The sequence below is a fragment of the Equus przewalskii genome, unplaced genomic scaffold (assembly GCF_037783145.1).
Source record: "Equus przewalskii isolate Varuska unplaced genomic scaffold, EquPr2 ChrUn-12, whole genome shotgun sequence".
Lineage (NCBI taxonomy): Eukaryota > Metazoa > Chordata > Mammalia > Perissodactyla > Equidae > Equus > Equus przewalskii.
Window position 1 is genome coordinate 921,259 of NW_027228749.1, and position 23,270 is coordinate 944,528.

General features: G+C 40.3%; 1 protein-coding gene across 6 annotated transcripts in view; it reads right to left on the reverse strand.

The window, feature by feature from the left end:
* GPR89A (G protein-coupled receptor 89A) overlaps positions 1-20,499 on the reverse strand; it is a 52,233-nt gene extending 31,734 nt beyond the window's left edge. For 4 of the 6 annotated variants that reach the window (XR_011536655.1, XR_011536654.1, XM_070607577.1 and 1 more), the window contains exons 1-5: positions 20,233-20,488; positions 12,005-12,064; positions 10,907-11,010; positions 6,358-6,464; positions 5,826-5,927 (exon numbers count right to left, since the gene is read on the reverse strand). Coding sequence is in view for 4 of the 6 variants with exons in the window: in XM_070607577.1 (XP_070463678.1) it covers positions 5,826-5,927; positions 6,358-6,464; positions 10,907-11,010; positions 12,005-12,064; positions 20,233-20,274 (415 nt within the window). In the remaining 2 variants the exon portion in view is untranslated. Of the gene's footprint in view, positions 1-5,825; positions 5,928-6,357; positions 6,465-10,906; positions 11,011-12,004; positions 12,065-20,232 lie in introns of all 6 variants that reach the window. The other 2 variants (XM_008528213.2, XM_008528212.2) reach the window with 1 other exon arrangement.
* Between the last annotated feature and the right edge of the window lie 2,771 nt (positions 20,500-23,270).

Sequence of the window (23,270 nt, forward strand, 5' to 3'; positions counted from 1 at the left end):
TTGTTTTCACTTTCTATTTCTAGGATAGATTCCACTTTAGCCATCCACTCCCATGGCCAAAAGCCAGAACTGCCATTCAGGAATTCTGTTAGCTTTGAAACAGAAAATTTCAATATTCCAGTCCCCCTGCTCTTTTATTTCCACTACACTATTTTAGAGCTCACTGTGACCTCTGGTCTCTCTTCTTTTGCTTCCCCTGCCTTCCACTGCCCTCTTCACTGAGCCTGGACTCCCGGCTTGCTTACTTCAACTCCTCTCACCAGGACTCAGTCCCCTGCTCTCCTCCTTCTGAAGCACTGATCCTGCAAACTCCCAACTCTGGATCAATCTAACACTCTGCCTTTCCTGTGCACACGCCTGAGCTGCCTAAAATTGCTAGAACGCATATGGATATTGGTGCCATTACAGATTTATGGTCTCCAGTCTTAAGAGAGCCCACAACACTACCGAGGCATCCTTTTCTTGCCCTTGGTCAGCCACCTCTCCCCACTCCCCTCGGCAGATACTCTAATCCATTTTTCCAATCCTTGTTCTCCTCAGCTAACGCCTTTATCATGTAAGAAATAAGATATTAGACATAAAATACCTCCACTCTACTATAAATATTTACATCTGCAACCATCCTCCCAACTTGTCCCCCTCAGAACAAGATGCTGTCCGAAGCTAAGACTTCTCTACTTGTGCTTTAGATTACATTCCCCTTCCACCTCCTCCAGAATCTTGTCCACTCTCTCATATCTTCAATCTTTCTTTCTTGGCTGGTTCTTTGCCTTCAATTTCAAGTCTCTTTCCTAAAGAAAAGTCCGTTCTTGGCCTTGAGTTTACCTTTAGTTACCAATCCTCTCTATCTCTCCCTTAACAGCCAAGCTTCTTGAAAGAAGTTTACACTTGTTGTCACCTTTTCTTCACCTCCATTTATTCCTCAACTGACTGGAATTCAGGTTCCATTCCATTCTTCTACACTCAATGAAACTTCTCTAATAATCGTAATGGCAACATAGTAGGTAACATTCATTAAGCATCTGTTACGTACCAGGCACTGTTCTAAGCATTCTACATGTATTAATTCATTTAATCCTCATGACAACCCTATAAGGTAGATATTACTGAAAACCTCATTTTACAGATGAGGAAATGGAGACACAGAGAGGTTAAGTAACTCAGTCAAGGTCACACAGCTAATAAGTGGCAGAGTCAGGATTCAAACCAAGCAGTCTAGCTCCAGAGCCTGGGCTCTTAACCATTTCTCTAACACGGCTGTGAATTTTCTTCTGGTTGCAGAATTCAGTGACATTTTCCAATCTTTGTTTTATTTGATCTTTTATGACATTGAGTCATTCTTATTTAAAATTATTTTCCTTTCTTGGCTTTCACACCGCCACCATTTCCCTTGGTGTTCTCTTTTACTTCTCTAGTTGCTTTTTCTTGGTCTTTCTTCCCTTTACATGGGCCAGAATTCTCTCTTTCATTTCAGTCTATATATACATTCTCCTTGGGTGATCTTGCCCATTTCCCAAGCTTCATCTAATGGCATTTAGCTGATGATGTCTAATTTTTTAGATGCCTGCAGTTATCTCCACGAAGACTGATAAATCCATACCTTTCTCCTAAGTTCCTGACTTATGCATCCAATTGCCTACTGGACATCACATGGATGTGCATAGACAACCCTAATTCAGCATAGCCCAAGCTCAAATGATCTTCCTTCTTGCGCACTGCCTACTTTAGAAAATGACATCTACTATCTAGTCACCAAAATAAAAAACCTATCCCACTAGTCTCCATACTCTCTCTTACTCGCCGTGAAAACACCACAGTCATTTTTACCTCAGGGCTTTACATGATATCTCTTGTGCCTTCTGGGTCTAGCTTTGGTCCTATCCTTCAGAAAGGTTGAGGAGTCACTTGCATTAAATTTAGTATTCTTATCTGCATTATTCTCTATCATAGAAAGCTGTGTGCTCCTTGATGACAATGATCACAATTAGCAATTATTTGTTTATATATTTACCTCTTTACTGTTTAGTTCCTCCTGCCAGACTGCAAGTTTCAGGAAGACAGAAACCAAGTTTGTTTTGCTCAGAGTTGTATCTCTAGCATTTAATATAGACAGGTGCTCAATAAACATTAGTGGACTGTTAAATGAATGAATAAATTCTCATCCAAATTCTGTTGATTCTCCTCTCCACATAGCTCTTGAATTTCCATCCTCTCTACAGGAAGGAACCATGTCTCATTGATCTTTGCTTTCCTTACCGTCTGGCATGTGGAAGGTGTTCAACAAATGTTTGCCGACTATGGGTACAGAATTATCCCCCAGTAACATAAAAAAAACCCAGGGGATTAATACAGATTATTAAATATAAAACACAGGAAAAATGTCCCCTCTATTTTTATCCCTTTTAAGGTGGTGTCCCTTTATTGAATATCTTTTTCTGGTTTGAAGATCTTTGTAGATACTATCTACTTAATCTCAGCACTTCTATGAAGGGCAGGTCAGTCATCATTATTCCTATTTTCAGCTAACAAGTGGGAAGTCAGATGGATAAAGGGACTTGCAGAAGACGATCTCACCACTGCCATTTGCTCACATAGCCTCACATGCTTTCTTAGTCTCTCCTACTCTCCCACTATAGAATGTCTTCCAACCTTCCTGGTTCAGGCACTGCGCAAGGAGTACTTTTACAGACATTTTTTCTGTTATAGGTAAGGATTGAGTCTTATGGTTTTTTGGTGGTCTCCACAACAATGAACCACACTGGTTGTTGGGACAGTCCTGGGAAGGCTCTAAGAAGGCAGCGTAAGGCTGCCTGCTTCTCAGCCATTGTCTAAACTTTTCTTCCTACTTACTTCTCTTAGAGGGTCAAATTAATTAGACTACTGAATGTTCAGGCATAAAACCAAAATGCTTACTTAGTGGAGCACAAAGGAAAGACTAAAACTGAAACTATCTCCCTAGCTCTTCCCTTCAGTGTCTTCTTCAGGATATTCCCATAGAATTTAGAAAAAGGGATGGATGAAAGTACAAGAGATGTGATGGTCTTCATCTCCCCTTGGACATGGTGTGGCCACATTGGTCACGTGAGCTGACCGCTCACGAGGAGAAAGCCGGAGAAATGCATCAGAGTCATGTCTTTGGACCGCATGTGAGCTTGTGCTATCACTGTAAGCAGCCCTGGGGTCCTTTCATAATTCTTGTCCCTCATTTCTAATATCACAAACAAATTTGTCTCTCTGTGGGTTTATCTGAAATAGTTTATACAAGAGTTCTATTATCAGGGCCTCTCTACTCCAAATCTTTCCCTACACTAACATGGGCATGCTGATCCTATTAGCAAATCCTAAATTCCTATCCAGAGTGCCACATTCCTACCACCTTGGAGAAACTTAAATTTTTTTTTTTCATTCACTGATTCAATAAACATGTCTTAAATACTTATGTGCTAGGTTCCATGCTAGGCATTAGGGATATAAAGATAAATAAGATGTAGTTTCTGACCTCAGGGAACTCACAGGTTAATGAGGAAGTCAGAAAAAGAAATAAATAATTATAAATTTTATAGATGATATAAGTCTATTGAGGTGGGAGCAATTAATATCTCCTAATGATGGCCAGGAAAATTTTCTTAGAGGAACTGACAAGAGTTGAATCTTGAAAGAATAAATAGATAGTTGCTAGTAGACAAGGGGTGAAGGATTGTCCAGGCTGACAGAACAGCTCTAGAAACTTCAAGTAATTTGGTAGGACTGGAGGGCAGACAGAGAGAGAGAGAGAGCTATTGCCACTCTACAGGCCATGGAAGGTCGTGTATGCCACTCTAAGAGTTTCAATGTTTTTGGTAGGCTAGTGTTCCTTAACTTTTTTGGCCTTCTTTTAATGTTATCTGAAATTTCAAAATAGCTAGTTTAAAAAATTTACAGTTGTAAACAACTGTATATGTTGCATATACTTTTAAAATTGCACATTTCCTCTGCCCCTTCTGCAGGAGTCTCATAACCTCTCCCCCGCCGAGTCCTGCTATAGGCAATGAGCAGACAGGAGGGATGCATGGGAGGTATGGCAGATTCTAGACACTGGTTCATTCAGCATTCATTCCAATCCCTTTGTAGCATGTCTTCTTATACTAAAGAATCTGGAAACCCAAAAGGTCTTTCCCAGATTTCCTTGAAGCTAAGGTTCTGAACGTTACCTAGGTTGTATCAAATTCACATGCCCATGAAATGCACAGGTGAATAATGTGGGAGTGGTGACAGCACCTCGGAGCTACAGCAGCTGGAGCACTGGTTCTACTGTCTGGTCCCTGATCACAGTTCCTCAGTAGCGGGTGACAACTTCAGTGGGTCTTTTTCCAGTTTAGTGCTGTGCTATGATTGGCTGTTTCTCTACACTATGCAGCATTTAAGCTTGACGTCTCTGCTTTCCTAGAAATTCCATAAACTCCCTAACACATACCCTGTAATAAATGACTTTCTGCCTTAAACTAGTTAGAGTAGACTCTGTTTTCTGCCATGAGAACCATGATAGATACTGCAGGAGACTGAAATGAATAGATGTATATTTTTTTAAAAAAGCTCCAGTTGAAAGCTCCAGTATATTTAATACAGGTGAGCTCTCTAATATATTTTAGATAGATTCGTATATATATTTCTAAAGTAGTTCTGGAAGGATTTGTTAGCTGAAGAATTTTTGTTCATTGTTTTTAGCACAGAAATTAGGGCTCTGTCCAGGACCTGTTCTTGTATTTAAAATGAACTTTTTTTGTGTGAGGAGAGACACTGTTTCCTAGAAAGCTTTTCTTTATCTACTAATTGTGAGTGTTTTATGTCACTGCTCTTTCCCAAAATACATACACTCCCTAAAGACAATCTTTATCATCACTTGAACAGTGGCCATTTACCTTTTGGGTCATAGATCCCTTTTAGAATCTGATAAAAGCTTATGAAAATCTCACCTCCTCATACACATACAAATATATTCCTAAGATTCTGCATACATTATCAGGAGATTTAAGTTAAGGACATACTTCTCCATCCCTTACTCCCTTAAAGATCATTCAGTAACCTAAGGTCAAAAACTCCTGCTCTAGGGGCCAGCCCAGTGGCATAGTGGTTAAGTTCACATGCTCTGCTTTGGCAGCCTGAGGTTGGTAGGCCCGGATCGCAGGTGCAGACCTAGGACTGCTCATCAAGCCACGCTGTGGGGGCATCCCACATAAAAGAGAGGAAGATTGGCACAAATGTTAGCTCAACAACCTTCTTCAAGCAAAAAGAGGATTGGAAACAGGTCTTAGCTCAGGGCCAATCTTCCTCACACACACAAAAACAACAACAACAAAAAACAAAAAAACCCCTCCTAATCTAAAATGATAGACGTTTGTTCCAATACCAGCATTTGATACCTCCTAGGATAAAGGGAAAATTCGGTTCAAAACCAGAAAAATTTTAGAGAAATAATTTGCAATATTTCTCACAATCAAAAGTGTTGTTGTTGTTTTTTAAAGATTGGCCCTGAGCTAATATCTGTTGCCAATTTTCCTCTTTTTTTTTTCTCTTCTTCCCAAAGCCCAGTATAGTTGTATATTCTAGTTGTAGGTCCTTCTAGTTCTGCTGTGTGGGCACTGCCTCACCACGGCTTGATCAGTGATGCTAGGTCTGCGCCCAGGATCCGAACTGGCAAAACCCTGGGCTGGCGAAGCAGAGTGTGCGAAATTAACCACTCGGCCATGGGGCCAGCCCCCAAATCAGAAGTTCAAAAAAAAATTTTTTTTTAAAAATTAGAAAATTTTAAACAACACTATCTCCCTCCCCATCATATATACACTTACCATGTTTTGGGCTGAGAATGGGAAATGGATCTCCTAGTTTCCAGAAGAAATACATAAAAGTCAACCATAAGAGACAGGAAAAAAGCAGTCGCTGCTTATGCACTGAGAAAGAGGAGACAAGACTGTAAGGTTAAAGAGATATATGTAAAGAGCTTGCTCTGCTTAAAGATATGGAATCATGCTAAGTAATATTTGGCTGGCTTTTGCACTTGGAACAATACAATAATGGAATGGAACAATATAATTTTTAGAGAAAGTATCCTTACTACTATAAGAGAAATTCGGCTGAAACTAAGATGTGGGTTGAGTTAAGGGAGACACTATAATAGAAACAGAAATAAAGCTGTAGCAGGACAAATAATCTAATCATTCATTCAACATTTATTTTGTGCCAACCTTTTTAAGATGCTGTGTGAGGTGGCCCTAAACAACAGCTACTGAAAGTAACGTAGAAATGAAGCTGTCCACAGCCTCAATTCCCAAGAGTACTCATCTCAATCTGCGTGCTGACATGAGAGGCTAAAATACTCACATAGTCGGATGTTGCTCACAATAAAATAGCCAATGTAAAAAGGCACCATGAAAACCAAGATCAGCAGAATTACACACAGGTTCATTTTCCAGTGAAAATAGCGGGAGCTGAAATAAATGCCAAAGAATATCAGCAGGAGGGGAAGAGGGCAGCAGCCTTCATTCTCTTCAGTCTTCCAACAGATCTCTTGCTCTTTGAATTCAATACTGACTATATCCCATCTAATAGTTACCATCTGCTCATTTATAGAGATTAAAAAATATAAAGTTCTGAAAGGTATATAGGACCATCTTAACCTTCTAAGAATTTCACTTATTAAAATGAAAATGTTAATGCTCTAGTTATATTCATAGGCAACATATAATAAGTAACATATATCAACATATACTATTACTGGCAGGATAACTATTGTTTATTCACCACTGGGAGTCTTATTCCAATATAAGAATTAAAAAAATAAATGTTAATAGAATATATGCTATAAAGACTCAGAAATACTTCTTTTGTACCCTCAATATAATTAAACACTTGATTTGCATGACTACTTTATTATTACATATAAAAATATTTTATTTATTGATTAAGATATTTTTAGGATTTTTTATAACAATTTTATTGAGATATAATTCACCCACTTAAAGTGTATAATTCAATGGTCTTTAGTATATTCAGAGTTGTGCAACCATCACCACAATCAATTTTAGAACATTTTCATCACTCCATAATGAAACCCTGTACCCATTAGCAGATGCTTTCCTTTCCTTCCAACCTCCCCAGCCCCAGGGAACCACCAATATATTTTCTGTCTCTATGGATGTGCCTATTCTGGACATTTAATACAAATGGAATCCTATAATATGCTGTCATTTGTGACCAGCTTCTTTCATTTAGCATGCTTTCAAGGTTCATCCACGTAGCATCTATCAATACTTCATTCCTTTTTATGGCTGAACAATATTCATTCCATTGTATGGAGAGACCACACTTTGCTTATCCATTCATCAGTTGGTGGACATTTGGGTTGTCTCACTTTTTAGCTATTACAAATGGTGATGCTATGAACATTCACGTACAAGTCTTTGTGTGGACATGTAATTTCACTTCTGTTTAGGTATATACCTAGGAGTGGATTGCTGCATCATACGATAATTCTATATTTAATTTTCTGAGACTGCCACTATTTTCCAAAGTGGCTACACCATTTTATATTCTCTTCAGCAATGCATGAGGGTTGTAAATTTTCCCACAGCTTTGCCAACACTTGTTATTGTCCTTTTGATTGTAGTCATCCTAGTGGGTGTCAAGTGGTATCACATTGTGGTTTTGATTTGCATTTCCCTGATGGCTAATGATGTTGAGAATCTTTTCATGCACTTATTGGCCGTTTGTACATCTTATTTGGAGAAATGCCTATATAGATCCTTTGTCCATTTTTCAATTGTGTTATTTGTCCTTTTATTATTGAATTGTAAGAGTTCTATATATATCCTAGAAAAAAGTTTCTTATCAGACATGTGATTTACGAAAATTTTCTCCCATTCTTAGGATATCTGTTTAGTGTTTTTTCTAAGATTGGCACCTGAGCTACCATTTGTTGCCAATTTTCTTTTTTTTCCTTCTTCTCCCCAAAGCCCTTTGGTACATAGTTGGATTTTCCCGTTGTGAGTGCCCCTGGTTGTGCTATGTGGGATGCCACCTCAGCATGGCCTGATGAGCAGGGGTATGTCTGCTCATGCCTGGGATCCCAACTAGCGAAACCCCGGGCCACCAAAGCAAGAATGCGCGAACTTAACCACTTGGCCACGGGGCTGGCTCCTGTTTACTTTCTTGATGGTGTTCTTCGTATTTACTGATTTTAAACTTACTTATACTTAGGGCTTGTTTCAAAAAGGTTAAGTGGTTAGGTGGCTTATGAGGATATATAAAAAAGAGGATGACGAAATAAACTATAAGGAAATGTGAAGGAAAGGAAAAACAATGGTTAAAGATAGGTAAAATATCAGGCCAGGCCCGATGGCTATTATGAAAATACACACCATAGAGTTCTAGAAACTTGCTATAGGTGGGTAATAAATTTAGCTGTAAGTTTTCTAATGGTCAATATGAAATAGAAAATTTGATCAGTTAGATAAATCATACTGTCTATAGTAAAAACAAACCGATTAAAGGAAGCATAATTATTACTGATTTATTATTACTGAATTACTCCCAAGATCATAATGAAATTTCTCCAAAGATTTCATAAAGAACAAAATGTGAAGGCAATTAATATCCTCAACAACATCCTTTCAAGAGAAACGTCCGCGAGTTTCAGAGAGCTGTTTCTTATTGTTTCCCGCTTAGTATAGGTGGCAGGAATCATAAAACAAAGAGCCATTCAGTACAGGCTACAGTGCAGAGAGCCAATGCTATCTAGTCTAGATATACAGACAGTTTTTGCTCATTTGGACTAACCCACGTTGGAGCATCTAGAGGAAACAAACAAGCGGCACATCCTCCAGGTAATCACACTTAGTACTTTAGCTAAGCTTCTGAATGATATTGGGAGGCTGTGGGTTTGAAATGACAAGTGTAATCCATTGCCAATTAAAAGCAAATCATGTATTTTAATTGTCTTTTGAGCCAAGGATAAAGTGACATTCTCCTGAGGAAATTAAGGATCCTAACAAGATTATATATTCGAATTGGAGGCCATTCCACTTCTGCTCAAAGGTCAGTCAAAAGGATACTCTTGGTCAGGGCCAAGACTCTCCTTTGAAAACTATTCGGAATGCAGTCAATGCACAGATAAAATACATGATCAAGGTCCATATTTCTGTTACACAGTAGGGCCAGATGTTAGTATGAAAAAAATAAGCGTAGAAGACACATCTCAGCCTACACACAACCAATCCCCAAAAAGCCACCCAAAGAAGAACCAGATTTTAGCAATGCCTCTTCCTACACTCTTTAAGATAAACCACTTAAGAAATAGACATCAAAGTAACTGAGTGATGCGTCTTACTATATGGGATTATGAATTATAAATGAGTTAAAAGTTGGGGGACATCATCTACCAAAAGCAGTAAATTTTGGTTTTAGAATATCTGAGTCATAGTCCTTTCTATCACTATTTAGATCAGCGTCAGCAAACTATGGTCAGCCAGCCACCTTTTACAAAGGAAGTTTGACTGGAACACAGCCACACCCACTTGTTTACATATTGCCTATGGTTGCTTTCGCTTTACAACAGCAGAGTTGTGTCACCTGCCTCATAATGACCTTTCAGTCAGTGATGGACTGCATATACAACAGTGGTCTCATAAGCTTATTATACCACATAGTCTAGGTGTGTAGCAGGCTATACCATCCAGGTTCGGGTAAATACACTCTGATGTTTGCACAATGAAATCACCTAACAATGCTCTTCTCAGAACTTATCCCCATCATTAAGAAATGCACGACTGTAGTTGCAATAGAAACTGTATGGCCCACAAAGCCTAAAATACTATGTGGCCCTTTACAGCTAAGTTTGCTGACCTCTGCAGTGAAACTTTCAGGTTGTGATAATAAAATTATTAACTAGCATGTAAAATAACACCTGCCTATTCTCCATAGTCATACAATCTATATCCAGTTCAACCAAGAAAGGTTTGGATTAAAGGACAAGTTTAAAAGTAGGAGACTCAGAACATATTCCTCCTTTATCATACTGCAAGTTCTTAATTTATCTACCAAGAGACCATAATTATCAAGTCTGATTCTCAAAAAAGGAATCTGAGAATATAATCTCTATAAGCCTCAAGTGTCAGAGGTCTATAACGACCATACAGCTTAGCTCAGCACTGATTCCTAACTACAGAGTCAAATGCCATTTTATTATTAGAAGATTTTTCCATGCAGCGATAAAAAAGTATAACAAAAATTTACAAAGAATAGCTGATGTACTCTACACACAAACATTGGCCTAAAAAAACTCAAGCTTGAAGTTTAAGAAACAGGAAATATTTTGGACAGATTGTCTAATAAACTAAAAGGTCTGTTACTTGGAGGCAGACAGGAGTTGCTTTTAAAAAATCCTTTGAAGAACACTAAGTGCAATCAGACTTGACCACGCCTGTGAAATCAACAAAGGTAACTAAACTAGTAAGAACTGGAGTTCAGTCTTCACGGAAGCCCTTAACTAGCTCTGAGGAATTCTGATCTTTTCAGGAAGAAATTTTTCAATCAGCAGAACAATGTGAAGGGCTATTACTAAGACTCAGTCAGAGAGAAGCCTGAGAAAAATGAAACTTCTAGGAGTGAAGCCTGAGACCCAGGCTCCCATAGCCTCACTGTCAATTAGTTCTTTGGGCCAACGGTTGGACTTGTTTTTTCTATTTCACAATCTTTGTCAAACCAATTACTAGGGTCTGGGAACCATATTTGCTGTAATTATTACAGTTACTGAGACTAAACTAATCACATGGTGGATTTTTTTCAGCTATGAGATCCAGGTAAGTCTTCTACCATAAAAAAAGTCACATAATAAGTCTATTCCAGAGGACAGCAAATTAGCACCCTTACTTACCTGCTATTCAATACTCCTAAGATTTCAAAGATGATGAGCTCAAACATGGTACAAGAAAATGCAAATGTCACAGAGAAGATCACCTGTACGACATACTGACGTACCTGTTAAAAACCAAATAGAGACCAAAAGTCATTTCCTTGTTTGAAGTATTGAATTGATAATCTTCCAGTTACAAGCCAGAAAACTAATCTTGAAGAAATTCTTAAGTCATTGGAAGCAGGGCCACAACAGTAACTTGCCTGGAGCTAAAGAGACAGATGAAAGTAACTGGTGTTCTGAATCACGGGTCACTATTACCATCATCCTCTTGTGGATGGAGAATTAAAGCAAAAGAAGATGAAGTGACAGGGTCAGAGCAGCACTTAGAACTCCTGACGCACACTGACAAAAAACTGACAGGTTTATATATATATAGGTTAGTGCTAAAAGGGTCTCTTTAATACTCTGCAGACCTTGGACCAGTTCTGGAACCTCCCTTGGCGGACCTTAATGTATTGAGCAGAACAGAATCTCTAGAGTCCCAGGCTTTTTCAGACAACAACTTAAACTCCCTGGGGAGGTTTAATGGAGAACATCCTAGAAATGACTCAAATAGTTTATAACCATTGAGCTTATTACTAAATGAGGAGGATTAATTAGGAAATGTCCAGTCCAGGCTGGTGTTTTTCTGAATTCAAGGCTTAAGATAAGAACCAGACCAGCCTTAGGATTTTGGTATTAACTTAGGATGTAAGATTGGTTGTTAACATTGAAGGTCAGGTACCCAAATGAATGGGCACATTTATGAGACATTATATGTTAAACTCTGTCCCAAAGAATAACTATCCGCTCTGGTGTGTATCCTGACATGACTCAGGCATGACATTTCTGGCTCTTGCCTTCTGGTCTATAGACGCGACTTACCTTTTTTGAAAAAGAACCCAACTAAACCAAATCATATTTTCCAATTTAAGAATTATATCATGCTCTTTTGGCAAAAACTTCCTATCTTGGAAGTGAAGATGGCCTTTCCTTAATGGAGATATTTTTCTTGCTCCATTTTAAAACAATCTAAATTCATACAGTATTAGCAAAATTCAAATCCTCCCTTCTCACCTCGTAGTCCTTAAATAGTTGGCGCATGAAGAAAAGCCACCCAAATCCAAAGAAAAGTATCTGGAGGAGAAAGGAGACAGAAGGTCAATATATACAATCTTTGAGAAATACCTTATACAGACCAGTTTATGATAAAAGGTCTGCTAACCAGACAAGTTATTTCAGAGATTAAACATAAGATCTACTTATCAGAGTCTTCAACATTAGGAGTAGATGCTCTGGGAGTAGAGGTTGAAATGCTCTTCAATTTTTGAAATTATCTGTGTTTTAGAATGTATGTTGGGGGCAGTTGTTTTTTTGGTGAGGAAGATTGGCCTGAGCTAACATCTATTGCCAATCTTCTTCTTTTTGCTTGAGAAAAACTGGCCCTGAGCTAACATCCGTGGCAATCTTCCTCTGTTTTGTTTGTGGGATGCTGCCTCAGCATGGCTTGCTTGATGAGTGGTGTGTAGGTCCGCGCCCAGGATCCGAACCTGTGAATTCTGGGACGCAGAAGTGGAGTGTGTGAACTTAACCACTACACCACTAGGCTGGTCACTAGAATGTGTTTTAAGTTAGAGGAAAATTAAAGTATATATTTTTTCCTGTAATCTTAAAAAATCATTTTATAAGCCAGAGAAGTTAGCAAATAAAAAAGGAGCCAGTGAAACTTGCTTCTTACAGATGATCCCCGTTTGCAAGTAGTTAAAAATACAAAACAAAACAACTTCATGGGAAAGGAGTTAAGATTTAAAGAAAAAGAAGGAAAGTAGTAGGAAGACATATTTTTTATATGTTTTCCTTTATGGAGCTTTCTTAGCTCTCCACTATCCTGCCTAATCCATATTGAGTGGTTTCCATCTCAGTGTAAGGCCAAGAGATTGCTGGATCCCACTTTGTCAGTTTTGGTTCAAGCTGGCATCAGAGACAGTAGCCACACGACAGCTCTGTTCAGTGTTCTAAAGCTGGTTTGTTTTTCATTGGTAAATAGAACCTTCTCTATATACACACATACTCAGATACAATTCCTCTTTTTTTCTTATAATGGCTAGGAACTTTATCCAAGAATAAAATTCTCGTATGCCTTCCCATGGACTTTAGGAGCAAGTGTGGGCTCTTGAGCATGATTTAGCAGAGACGCCTCCTCCTCTTGCTGTGTCCTGCCTACCCACCAAACTCATATTTTCAGCCACATGGAACCGCCTTTGGTTCTTTAGACACAGCATTCTTTCATATCAAGACCTTTGCAGATGTTGTCCTCTGACAGGAGCTTCTCTGCAGTCCCCTCCCTACTTAACCTACAGATCTTAACTTAATTATTACTACCTCTGAAGGCCTTCTCTCACCTCCTAAATAAAGATAAACTGCTCTTTTTATATAATCCTATATATAGGATTTCCCTTAACAAAACACTTACCATACAGTTTTTTAATGTCTCATCTAAATACATACATTTTTTTAGACATCAGATTGTAAGTTCTGTGAGGATAAGGATCATGTTTCTCTCGTCAATCTTTGTATCCTCAGCACCCAGCACAATGCCTGGCACACAGTAGGCTCTTCATAAATGTTTGCTGAATGGATGAATGGTCCATAGGCAAAGACGGTTTATTCTTCAGGAATATTCAATCTCAATTTTTTGGTAATAATTTCAATGTGCTGTGTTAGGTGCTGGGAATACAAAGATGAATAAGATAGTCATCACTCTCAAGGAGCTCAAAGTATAGCAGTGAAGACACTAAATACTTATAACATAATATGGGACAGGCAATGATAGAGATATGCACATGATATTGTAAAAGAATATGAAAGAGAGAGACCAAACCAATCTGTAGGGGGTTAGGACAGATTTTCTGGAGAAGATAATAACTTAGCTGAAGGAGGTTTTAATCTTGGGGTTGAAACCTGATATCATGTACAAATTCTGGGATTATATGCATTTTTCTAGAGAGTGGTTCCCAGGTATTCACCACATACTCAGAGGTTTCCACTACCCTAAAATATTAACAAACCACTCTCTTAAAGGATGAAAAAGAATTAGTTAGGTAAAAGATAGGGGTTGGAGGTAGGACGACAGGACTTTCTTTCCAGACAGCAAAGAGCATAAGTAAAGGCACAGAGGTAAGAAATAGCATGGTATATACTAGGAACTACACTTGGTTTGGTGCTGCTTGAAGATAAGATTCAAAGAAGGAAGTGGTTAAAAATGAGGCTAGAGAGGAGGTGCAGAGGACCAATGACCGAGAGACCTCAAGGCCATCCTAAGGAACTTTGATTGCAGTCTGTAGGTGATGAGGAGTCATTTAAGAAGAGAAAAGACATGGCCAGGTTTATTTTATATAGAGTACTATGGCGGCTATGTGGAAGGTGCATTTGAAAGAAACAACAGGGTAGAAGGAGAAACATGATAAGAGGCTGTTGCAGCAGTCCACATGAAAGGTGACAAAGGCCTGAATTAAGACACTGGTGGTTGACCAACTGGGAGAAAATATTCACAAATCATTTATCAGACAAGGGGTTGATCTCCAAAATATATAAAGAACACATACAACTCAACAAAAAACTCCACAAAAAACCTGATCTAAAAATGAGCAGAGAAAACGAACAGACATTTTTCCAAGGAGGGTATACAGATGGCCAACAGACACACGAAAAGATGCTCAACATCACTAATTATTAGGGAAATCCAAATCAAAACTACAATGAGATATCACCTTACACAGGTCAGAGTGGTTATAATTACCAAGACAAAAAACAACAAATGTTGGAGAGGTTGTGGAGAAAACAGAACCCTCATACACTGCGGGTAGGAATGCAAATTGGTGCAGCCACTATGGAGAACAATACGTAGATTTCTCAAAAAATTAAAAATAGAAATACTGTATGATCTAGCTATCCCACCACTGGCTATTTATCCAAAGAACTTGAAATCAATGATCCAGAGAGACTTATGTACCCCTATGTTCATTGCAGCACAATTTACAATAGCCAGGATGCGGAAACAACCCAAGTGCCCTTCTACAGATGAATAGATAAAGAAGACGTGGTACAGATATACAATGGAATACTACTCAGGCATAAAAAAGACAAAATTGTCCCATTTGCAACAACATGGATGGACCTGAAGGGTGTGATGTTAAGGGAAATAAGCCAGACAAAGAATGACAAATACTGGAGGATTTCACTCATATGTGGAAGATAACAAATGCATGGATAAAGAGAACAGATTAGTTGTTACCAGAGAGGAAAGCGGTTGGGGGTGGGCGAAAGGGACAAAGGCACACATATGTATGGTGATGGGTAAAAATTAGACTACTCCGGGTGAGCATGATGAAGTATATTCAGGAATTGATAAACAATAATGTACACCCCAAATTACACAATTTTATAAATCATTACAACCCCAATAAAATTACTTAAAAAAAAAAAAGACTGGTGGTTGGACAGGAAGCTACAGGTTTGAGTACTCAGAAGGTAAAATCAGCAGGGGGGAATCAAAGATGACTAGTTTGGAATACAGGATGAAGAGTGAGGCCACCCAATTTATGTAAAGAATATTGGAGGAAGAAAAGATTTGGGAATGGGGGTGGTGGATAGGAAGATGACGAGTTCACTTTTAGACATGCTAAGTGCCTGAGAGCCATCCAGGGCAAGATAAAAGCCAGATGGTGAAGGCAAGGCTGAGATACATCTAAGAGTTAAAACAACCAAAGGACATGAGATCACCCAGGAATAGCATGTAGAGTGAAGAGACCAATATGCCAAGAAGAAAACACTAGAGGTTAGGAATGGGAAGAGACCAGGAAGGAGACAGAGAAGGAATGATCAGAGAAATAAGAGACACTGGGAGAGTATGGTATTATGAAACCAAGGCAATAAAGTTTAAAGGAATGTTTAATGAAGCAGAGAGGAACAATAAAACCAGGACTGAAAAATGTTCACAGGATTTGGTAACTCAGAGGTCAATTCTGACCTTAAGGAAAACAGTTTAAACAGTGTGATGATGGAGGCAGGAACCAGACTGTAGTGAGTTGGGGGTGAATGGGGAGTGAAGCAGCAGAGACAACAAGCACAAACTACCCTAGGGAGAGCCAAGATGAGAAAGAGAAAATATTAGATAGCCCAGAGAAGAATGTGGGGCAAAGGGAAAGTTTATGGGCCAAGGGGAAGAAAGCAGTAGTGTAAGGGGATAAACAAACATGAGAAGAACTGATGGGACACTGGAAGACGAGTTGATAATGTTAGTATTTTATTATTATTAGCAGCAGCTACCCTTTATTGACCGACCATTGACTATAGTTTAGGAGCTCTAAGTGGTTAGAGTTGTAATGTCATTAAATCATAAAAATCTGATAAGGTAGGCTTGATTGTCCTGGTTTCAGAGAAAGCTGAGGCTTACAGAAGTTAATCCACTTAAAGTAAGAGTCAGAATCAGGATTCAATCTGAAGTCTGTGTGACTGACTCCAAAGCTTGCACTTTTAACCACTTCACAATAAGCTGCTCCAAGATCAAAGTCAAAGGTGGAGAGGATGGCCTTAAACACGAGCAGCAAGGTTATTTGCTAAGAGTAAGAGAGGTGAGGATAGAAAAAGGGGCTTTGAGAAGAACAATAAAGGCCCAGAGAAATTATGAGGGGAACACAACAAGTAGCTGATTCCAGTCAAGAAAAAGAAATATTCAATGAGCTGAGGGTGTCCATAAACTGATGGCGTCGGCAATGCGCACAGTTGTGTGGTTTTCTACAGCAGCCTCAGGCCCCTGAATTAGTAGTGGACAAACTATGGCAGTGATACAAGTGTGGACTTCTGTATGTAGATAAAGAAATAAGAAGGTATGAGAAAGTAGCTTGGATCCATGAATTCGGATGGAGTAGAAAGGAAAGGGATGAACAGATCGAGAGAAAACACCCCTAGACTACCTAGGAGACCCTTTGGCTATTATGAATCACTACCAGTGGAGACATTTAAATTCAGAGTTTAGAGATCATGTTTACATGACTTATGAAGCTGTGACTGAAGTTGGAGACGCTGGACATTTAGGACTGGGAGTGGTGTGTATGGTGGAGATGGATGATAAAAAGGAAAATAATATCTATCACCAAGATCACCCTGAAATGAGACTTTAGACAAGGAAAAGAAAACAAGCGAAAATGATTAGTCTATATGAGGAGATGGGAAATGGATAAAAAAGAGAAAGAGACACATACTTTTAATCTTTCATTGTGGGCTCCTTTCACACTGACAGATTTAAAAAGACTTTCATACAACTCATATGAAAAAAAAATAACTGGAGAATTCATTAAGTCCAAGATAAATATAAATTCTGGCAAGTTACAGAGGATCTATAAAGCATGTGGAAGAAAAAAGCAATTTTGAACAGTGTGGCAAATAAAATAGAAGGTGCACAACTTCTTACTCAAAAAAGAGAATTAATATTTTTAAAAGTGTGCAGTGTTGACCTTGGGACTTAGAGTGCACTTTGGAACTGACAAGTCTTATGACTGTATAGAAGGCTCTTCATTTCATTCACTTCATTCAGCTGCTTTTTACAAAAATTACTTCTACACTGAAAATTAGTTACTGATGAAAAAAAAAGACAGCCATTGGCAGGACAGTTATTAATGAACTGACTGGAAAAGACTCTTTTGGGATCATTTATTTACCCTTTTATTCATTTAACAAATATTTATTAGTGCCTAATAGGTCCTAGGATAGAATGGTGAACAAAAGAGCATGGACATTGCTCTCAAGGAGTTTATAATCTATGGAGGAAATAGACAAGAAATTACGAAACAATGGATAGTGTTGTTATAAGGGAAGTGGGCAAAAGGTATTATGGAAGCATGTGTAGGGACATTTAGTCCAGTCTGGGAGAGGCTTCTTGGATGTCCTGCTGAGCTCTGAAGGCTGAATAGGAGTTAGCCAGGAGAAAGAAGTGGAGGGGTAAGGGAAGAAAAGTCCAGAATGAGAGAATGGACTATGTGGAAATCTGGAGGCAAGATAGCGCAGCCAGGTTAAGGAACTAAAAGAAGTTTAATAAGGCTATAGTATAAAGTGAAGTGAGGACATGGTGAGAGCCAAGGCTGAAGCGGTTAGAGCAGGGTCTAATCATAAGGGATTCTATAAGCCACAGTAAGGATTTAACTTTATCCTGTGGCATGGTGAGCAATCAAGACACCAAATGTTGCCTGAGGCTGACCATCTTCAATACATGACCTTGGATTTCAGATTTCATTTCAAATAAATCTTTCAGTTCATACAAAACGGGAAAAATGAGGGGGAGGTGTTGTTTTCAAGGTAACCACACTTCTCTAAAGAGGTGCTTTTTATAAAATAAATATTTACTAGGCCTCTACTATGTGCCAGCAACTGATCTAGATGCTGGGGAATATACCAGAGAATAAGAGAACATCCTGGACCTCATGGAGTGTATAGCTGACAACACACAAATAAACAATAGTGATAGATGCCAAGAAGCAAATAAAACAGAGAAATAAGACAGACAGTGGCTGGAATGGGGGGCTACTTTGACTGGGGGTAAGGAGTCAGGTAAAGCCTCTTTCAAGTGAGATTTTTACAGATACCTAAACGATGATGATGACATAAATATTTGGACAAAGGACATTCCATGCAAAGGATTCTTTGGGTCCTGGTTCCCCATTTGTAAAGAGCAGGTTTGAGAATGAAATTTAATATTGCATGTGAATGCATGTGTGAAAGTTAAAGTATTATACGATTATAAGGCATAAAAGATTAGAAAGCCACTCTTTTGGTTCAACTTATCGATCAAATATATGTGTTGAAAATCTTAGAGGCTACAGTGCAATGCCAACTTACCGACATTTTATTCTGCATGAAAAAAATGCTGCTTAAATATTGTCATTCTTCCTGAGTTGGTACTAGGCCTAAAAATAATCCTGAGCTATCACCAAGGGCAACAAGAAGACTTAGAAAAGTTTTAAGCAAGAGAATTACATGTCCAGATTTTGGTACATTGATACATTTGAAAATTATGCAGCCAATAAAAACAACAATTATGAAGACTATGCAAAGGATGGTAAATGAAAAACGTTATCGTATTAGGGTGTTCCTTGTTTCATACTTTCTTAACTGTTGTAATAAAAGTTTTTCAAGAGACAAGGACAATGTTCTACTCTATGGACAGAAGCATTAGGATGAAGCAACACGAAAACTGGATCAAAAACCAAAGATTTAGTACTTTGAATCCCCAAAAAGGGAACCATTTCTATCATTCACCATTTGAAAAAAAAGGAACAATTATGAAAAACTTTAAATAATTGGAAAAATGGGGGGATCAATAATTAGGTAGTCGGAGCTTCTACAAATATTAACAGTTGGCCAACAAATATTTATTAGGTGCTTGCATTTGAAGGGAGGACACAGCTATGAACAACACAGAATCCCCCAAAATGAATTCATAAACAAATGCATAAATGATATCTGTGCTATGATAAATGCCATTAAAAAAATAAAATAGAGTAACAACAAATGACACGGTAAAAGCAAGGGGCTCACTAGACGAAGCGTCTATAGAGCAGGGACAGTCAGTGTCTTATTTATGTTTGTACCCTCAAAGCTTCATATAATGGTCGATGAGGTGGTTGACCGTACGAATGAATGGTGGCCAATCGGGAAGGAAGGAGGGTCAGAAAAAGATCCGAAAAGCGTGGGCAGCAAACGGAGGTTAAAGGATGAGGTGTCAGTACACAAACGAAACCTGACAGTACTTTGAAGATCTCTGAAGTGACGGCGGTAAATTCCTCCGCACCCGGATTCAGGATTTGACAAGTAACCAGCAAAGCCCCCACGTGTCCTCGGGAGCCAGCCCTAATTGGCGTGCCGCGCACCCCGCGCCCGGAACCAGTCTTCCCCAATCCATGGGTCAGCAGCGCACAGCAGAAGCTTCGGGGCCCGCTCCCTTCTCGCGACACCGGCTGCGAGTGCTGAGGCCACCTGACCCCTTCCAAAGTGGACCGGAAAGCGGGGGGATGGAGGCTGGGTCGGGGCGCGGACCTCCGCAGGACGCCTCCCCACACCAAAGGTGGAGGGTAGCGGACACAGCAAATCCCACACCCTCCGGTACCGATGAGCTCTGGGTGCCGATGAGGCGGGTGCAAGCCGCGGGCAAGGAGAGCAAGATCCCGGGCCAGCCCGCATCGCTGAGGCCCCGCGAGGACGATTCGAGAAAGGGAGGCTGAGGGGTCCCGGGACGGGAGGCAGTGGCTCACCTGGGAGGTAATCATGATGCTGGAGTCGATCAGGAAACTCATGGCGAAGTATCGGGAGGGCTCGTGCCTCCGCTTCTCACTCCTCGAGGCCGAGGCACGCTAGGGCCACCGGACCCCTCACACAGGCAGCCTCCGCCCGGGAGCCACGGCAGGTACCGCGGATCGCCAGCCCGACGCCATTAAGCTGCGCCACAGCCAGCCAATCAGCGACTACATCCAGCACTTCCCGCCTCGGGCTAGAGGGGGCGGGGAGGACGCGAGGCGCCTGGGAGCTGCGGCCGCGGAGGCGGGGCCAGGGAGAGGCCGTTCTGGGGGCGGGGCTTAATTAGAGGCGGCCTAGCTCAAAGGGACAGGATGCGATAATGTGGTCTGAAAATCCAAAAGCAGATGTAATGCGAGGTAGCATTTCCATTTATAAGGGACCTGAGCTGATATCTTAAGTGGGAATTCCATTTTGTAATGGTCATACCTAGTAAGATGAAGTTAATAATAATGATTATTATGAGTTACACCAGAGGTCAGGCATTGTGTTCTAAATGTTACAACTTATACTCGGCTCCACAAACAACTGCACAAGGTGAGGGAAGAGTGGAAAGGGAGGTGAGATTTGAGCAAATATAGCTAATCAAGTAAATTTCTGATGTTAAAAAAAGCACACCAGCTATAGTAGGGGAGTGGGAATCGCATTATACTTAGTATCCTTTAGACCTCGCCTAGAGAACTGCACTATTTGCACCACATTTTTAGGAGGCACATAGACGTACTGGAGCTTGCTCAGAGGAGAGTCACCAGATGAGAACCAATGAAAGGAACTGAAGAAAGAAGACTCAGGAACAGGATAGCTATCTTCATTTGAAAGAATGGGTAGAATTGATATGGCCCCAAGAGATATTTGTAGGACAAAGGACTAGAAGTTAGGAAGATGGATTTAATTCACAACAAGGAATAATTCTTTAAGAGTCTGAAAATGAGTTATTTTAGGAAATAGTTCCCCCTCCCCATGTTGCAGTTGCTCAAATGTAGATTGAATCACTGCTTCATCCATTCCATACTCCTTTCCTGAAGGCTTAATGCACTGCTGTAGGGCTTATCCTTTCCCACCAGGGCTCTAGTTTGTGCTTGTAGTCCCTGTGGTCTCATAGTCTTAGAAGCTGGCTCCAGCTGGGGGCAATCACCCTGGGTGGGAGGGGCTGCAGTCAAGCACAGCCTTGAGGAAACCTGGCATCCAGGGCCCGAGTGCTTAGACTACTGCAATCTGAGTAACTGAGACTCACAAAGTTGTTACACACGAGGGAAGCTGTCTCTCTTTCTTAGAATTGAGCTCTACCATACTCATCAGCCCAAACTACCTATCAAAATGTCCATTCTCTGATCCAGAATGCCAGGGAGCAGGGGGGCAGCTCTACTGCAGGAGATTCTTAAACCAGAGAACTTTGTGTCCCTGGCTACATCTATCAGGGAAGCAGGTAGACGCCTACAAGATATGCACCTACAGGCATCTACCTACACATGATGAGTTAGAATCTCATCTGAGATACAAGGCTGTGTGCTGGTGCAGAATGCTGGGAGAACCTGTCAAGGCAAACAGTTTACCTTGGTGGCTTACTAGGGTGCATGGTAGGGATCAAGGTCTTAGTGAACCTGGCAAAGCAAAGAAAGGTATACAATCCCTACTGGCCCCTGGCCTGTGCAAAGCTTTGAATGACACTGTTCAGGATTCCCCCTACTCTACTACCTGTATTTAGATCAAGGACAGGACTGGGTGACCCAAGGAAATGCTATACCCTGCTTTTGATTGCAGGATGTCTCTAGAAACCTTCTCACTAGATTAATCTCCAATGACTCTCCTCTCAAAGCAGGTCTCTTTCCTGGTGGTGGTGGACTCTGATACCAAAATGTCTTGTCTTCCCACCCCTACCCATGGTACTGTATTCTCAATCCACTCCAGCTGCTGCTGTCCTGTTCAACAGTGAGATCTTCTGCTTATACCTCCGTGAACTGTCAAGCCACCTGGGCTCTGACTGAGCTCCCAGTTTGTGTCACATTTTTCAAGGGTGCTTTTCAAAATATTTCATGTTCATAACTACTGGCTGTTGTTTACCATTCACCTGGAGATTGACAGCCAGATGGATCTGCTGTTAAAGAGTCTACTGACAAGAAGATTAATCTATGTCCCTTTGACTGGTGTTTGCTCACACCAGTTTACTGCACTCTTTTTCATAGCAACGACAGTGTTGATACTTCCTATCTTCTCACAACTTCCAGTACCATCCACATCCTGACAGCTAGTGATATTCCCCTCTTCCTCCAAATTCATACAAAAGACTGAGCCCAGGAGTTGACACTAACCGTGGATCTCTGGAAAACACCCTAGTACCACTTCTCCATGGATTCACCTAGCACCTGCCCATGTCAGTGGCTAGATGACTTCTGTTAGGGACTTTCTTTCTAAACCTTTTATTGTGATACAGGAGTAGATTTACATGCAGTCATAAATTTGGGATCTTTTGAGACATAAAACATCACTAATTCCATGGCATCCTACTCCAGTTGCCTCCTTCAACATATAGCCATCCTATCATGTAGCTTGCTTTGCTATCCAGGTTCACTGAGACTTTGAACCCCACCGTGTACTCCAGTAAACCACTAAGGTAAGCTGGCCAGGAAACCCAAATATTCAGAGAGGAGGCACTTGCCTCCCAGTGGTCCCTTGGACAGCTTCTATACTTGGTGCCTAGAGAGTGTATAGGTACAGTTTTCTCGAAGCATGGTTCTCTAACAGCTTGGGAAGCTGGTTTAAAATGTAGATTCATAGGCCCTAAGGCAGACCAGTGGACTCGAGATTTCTGAGGGTGGCTCCAAGGAATCTGCATATTTTTTTTTGAGGAAGATTAGCCCTGAGCTAACATCTGCTGCCAATCCTCCTCTTTTTGCTGAGGAAGACTTGCCCTGAGCTAACATCCATGCCCATCTTCCTCCACTTTATGTGTGGGACGCCTACCACAGCATGGCTTGCCAAGCAGTGCCATGTCCACGCC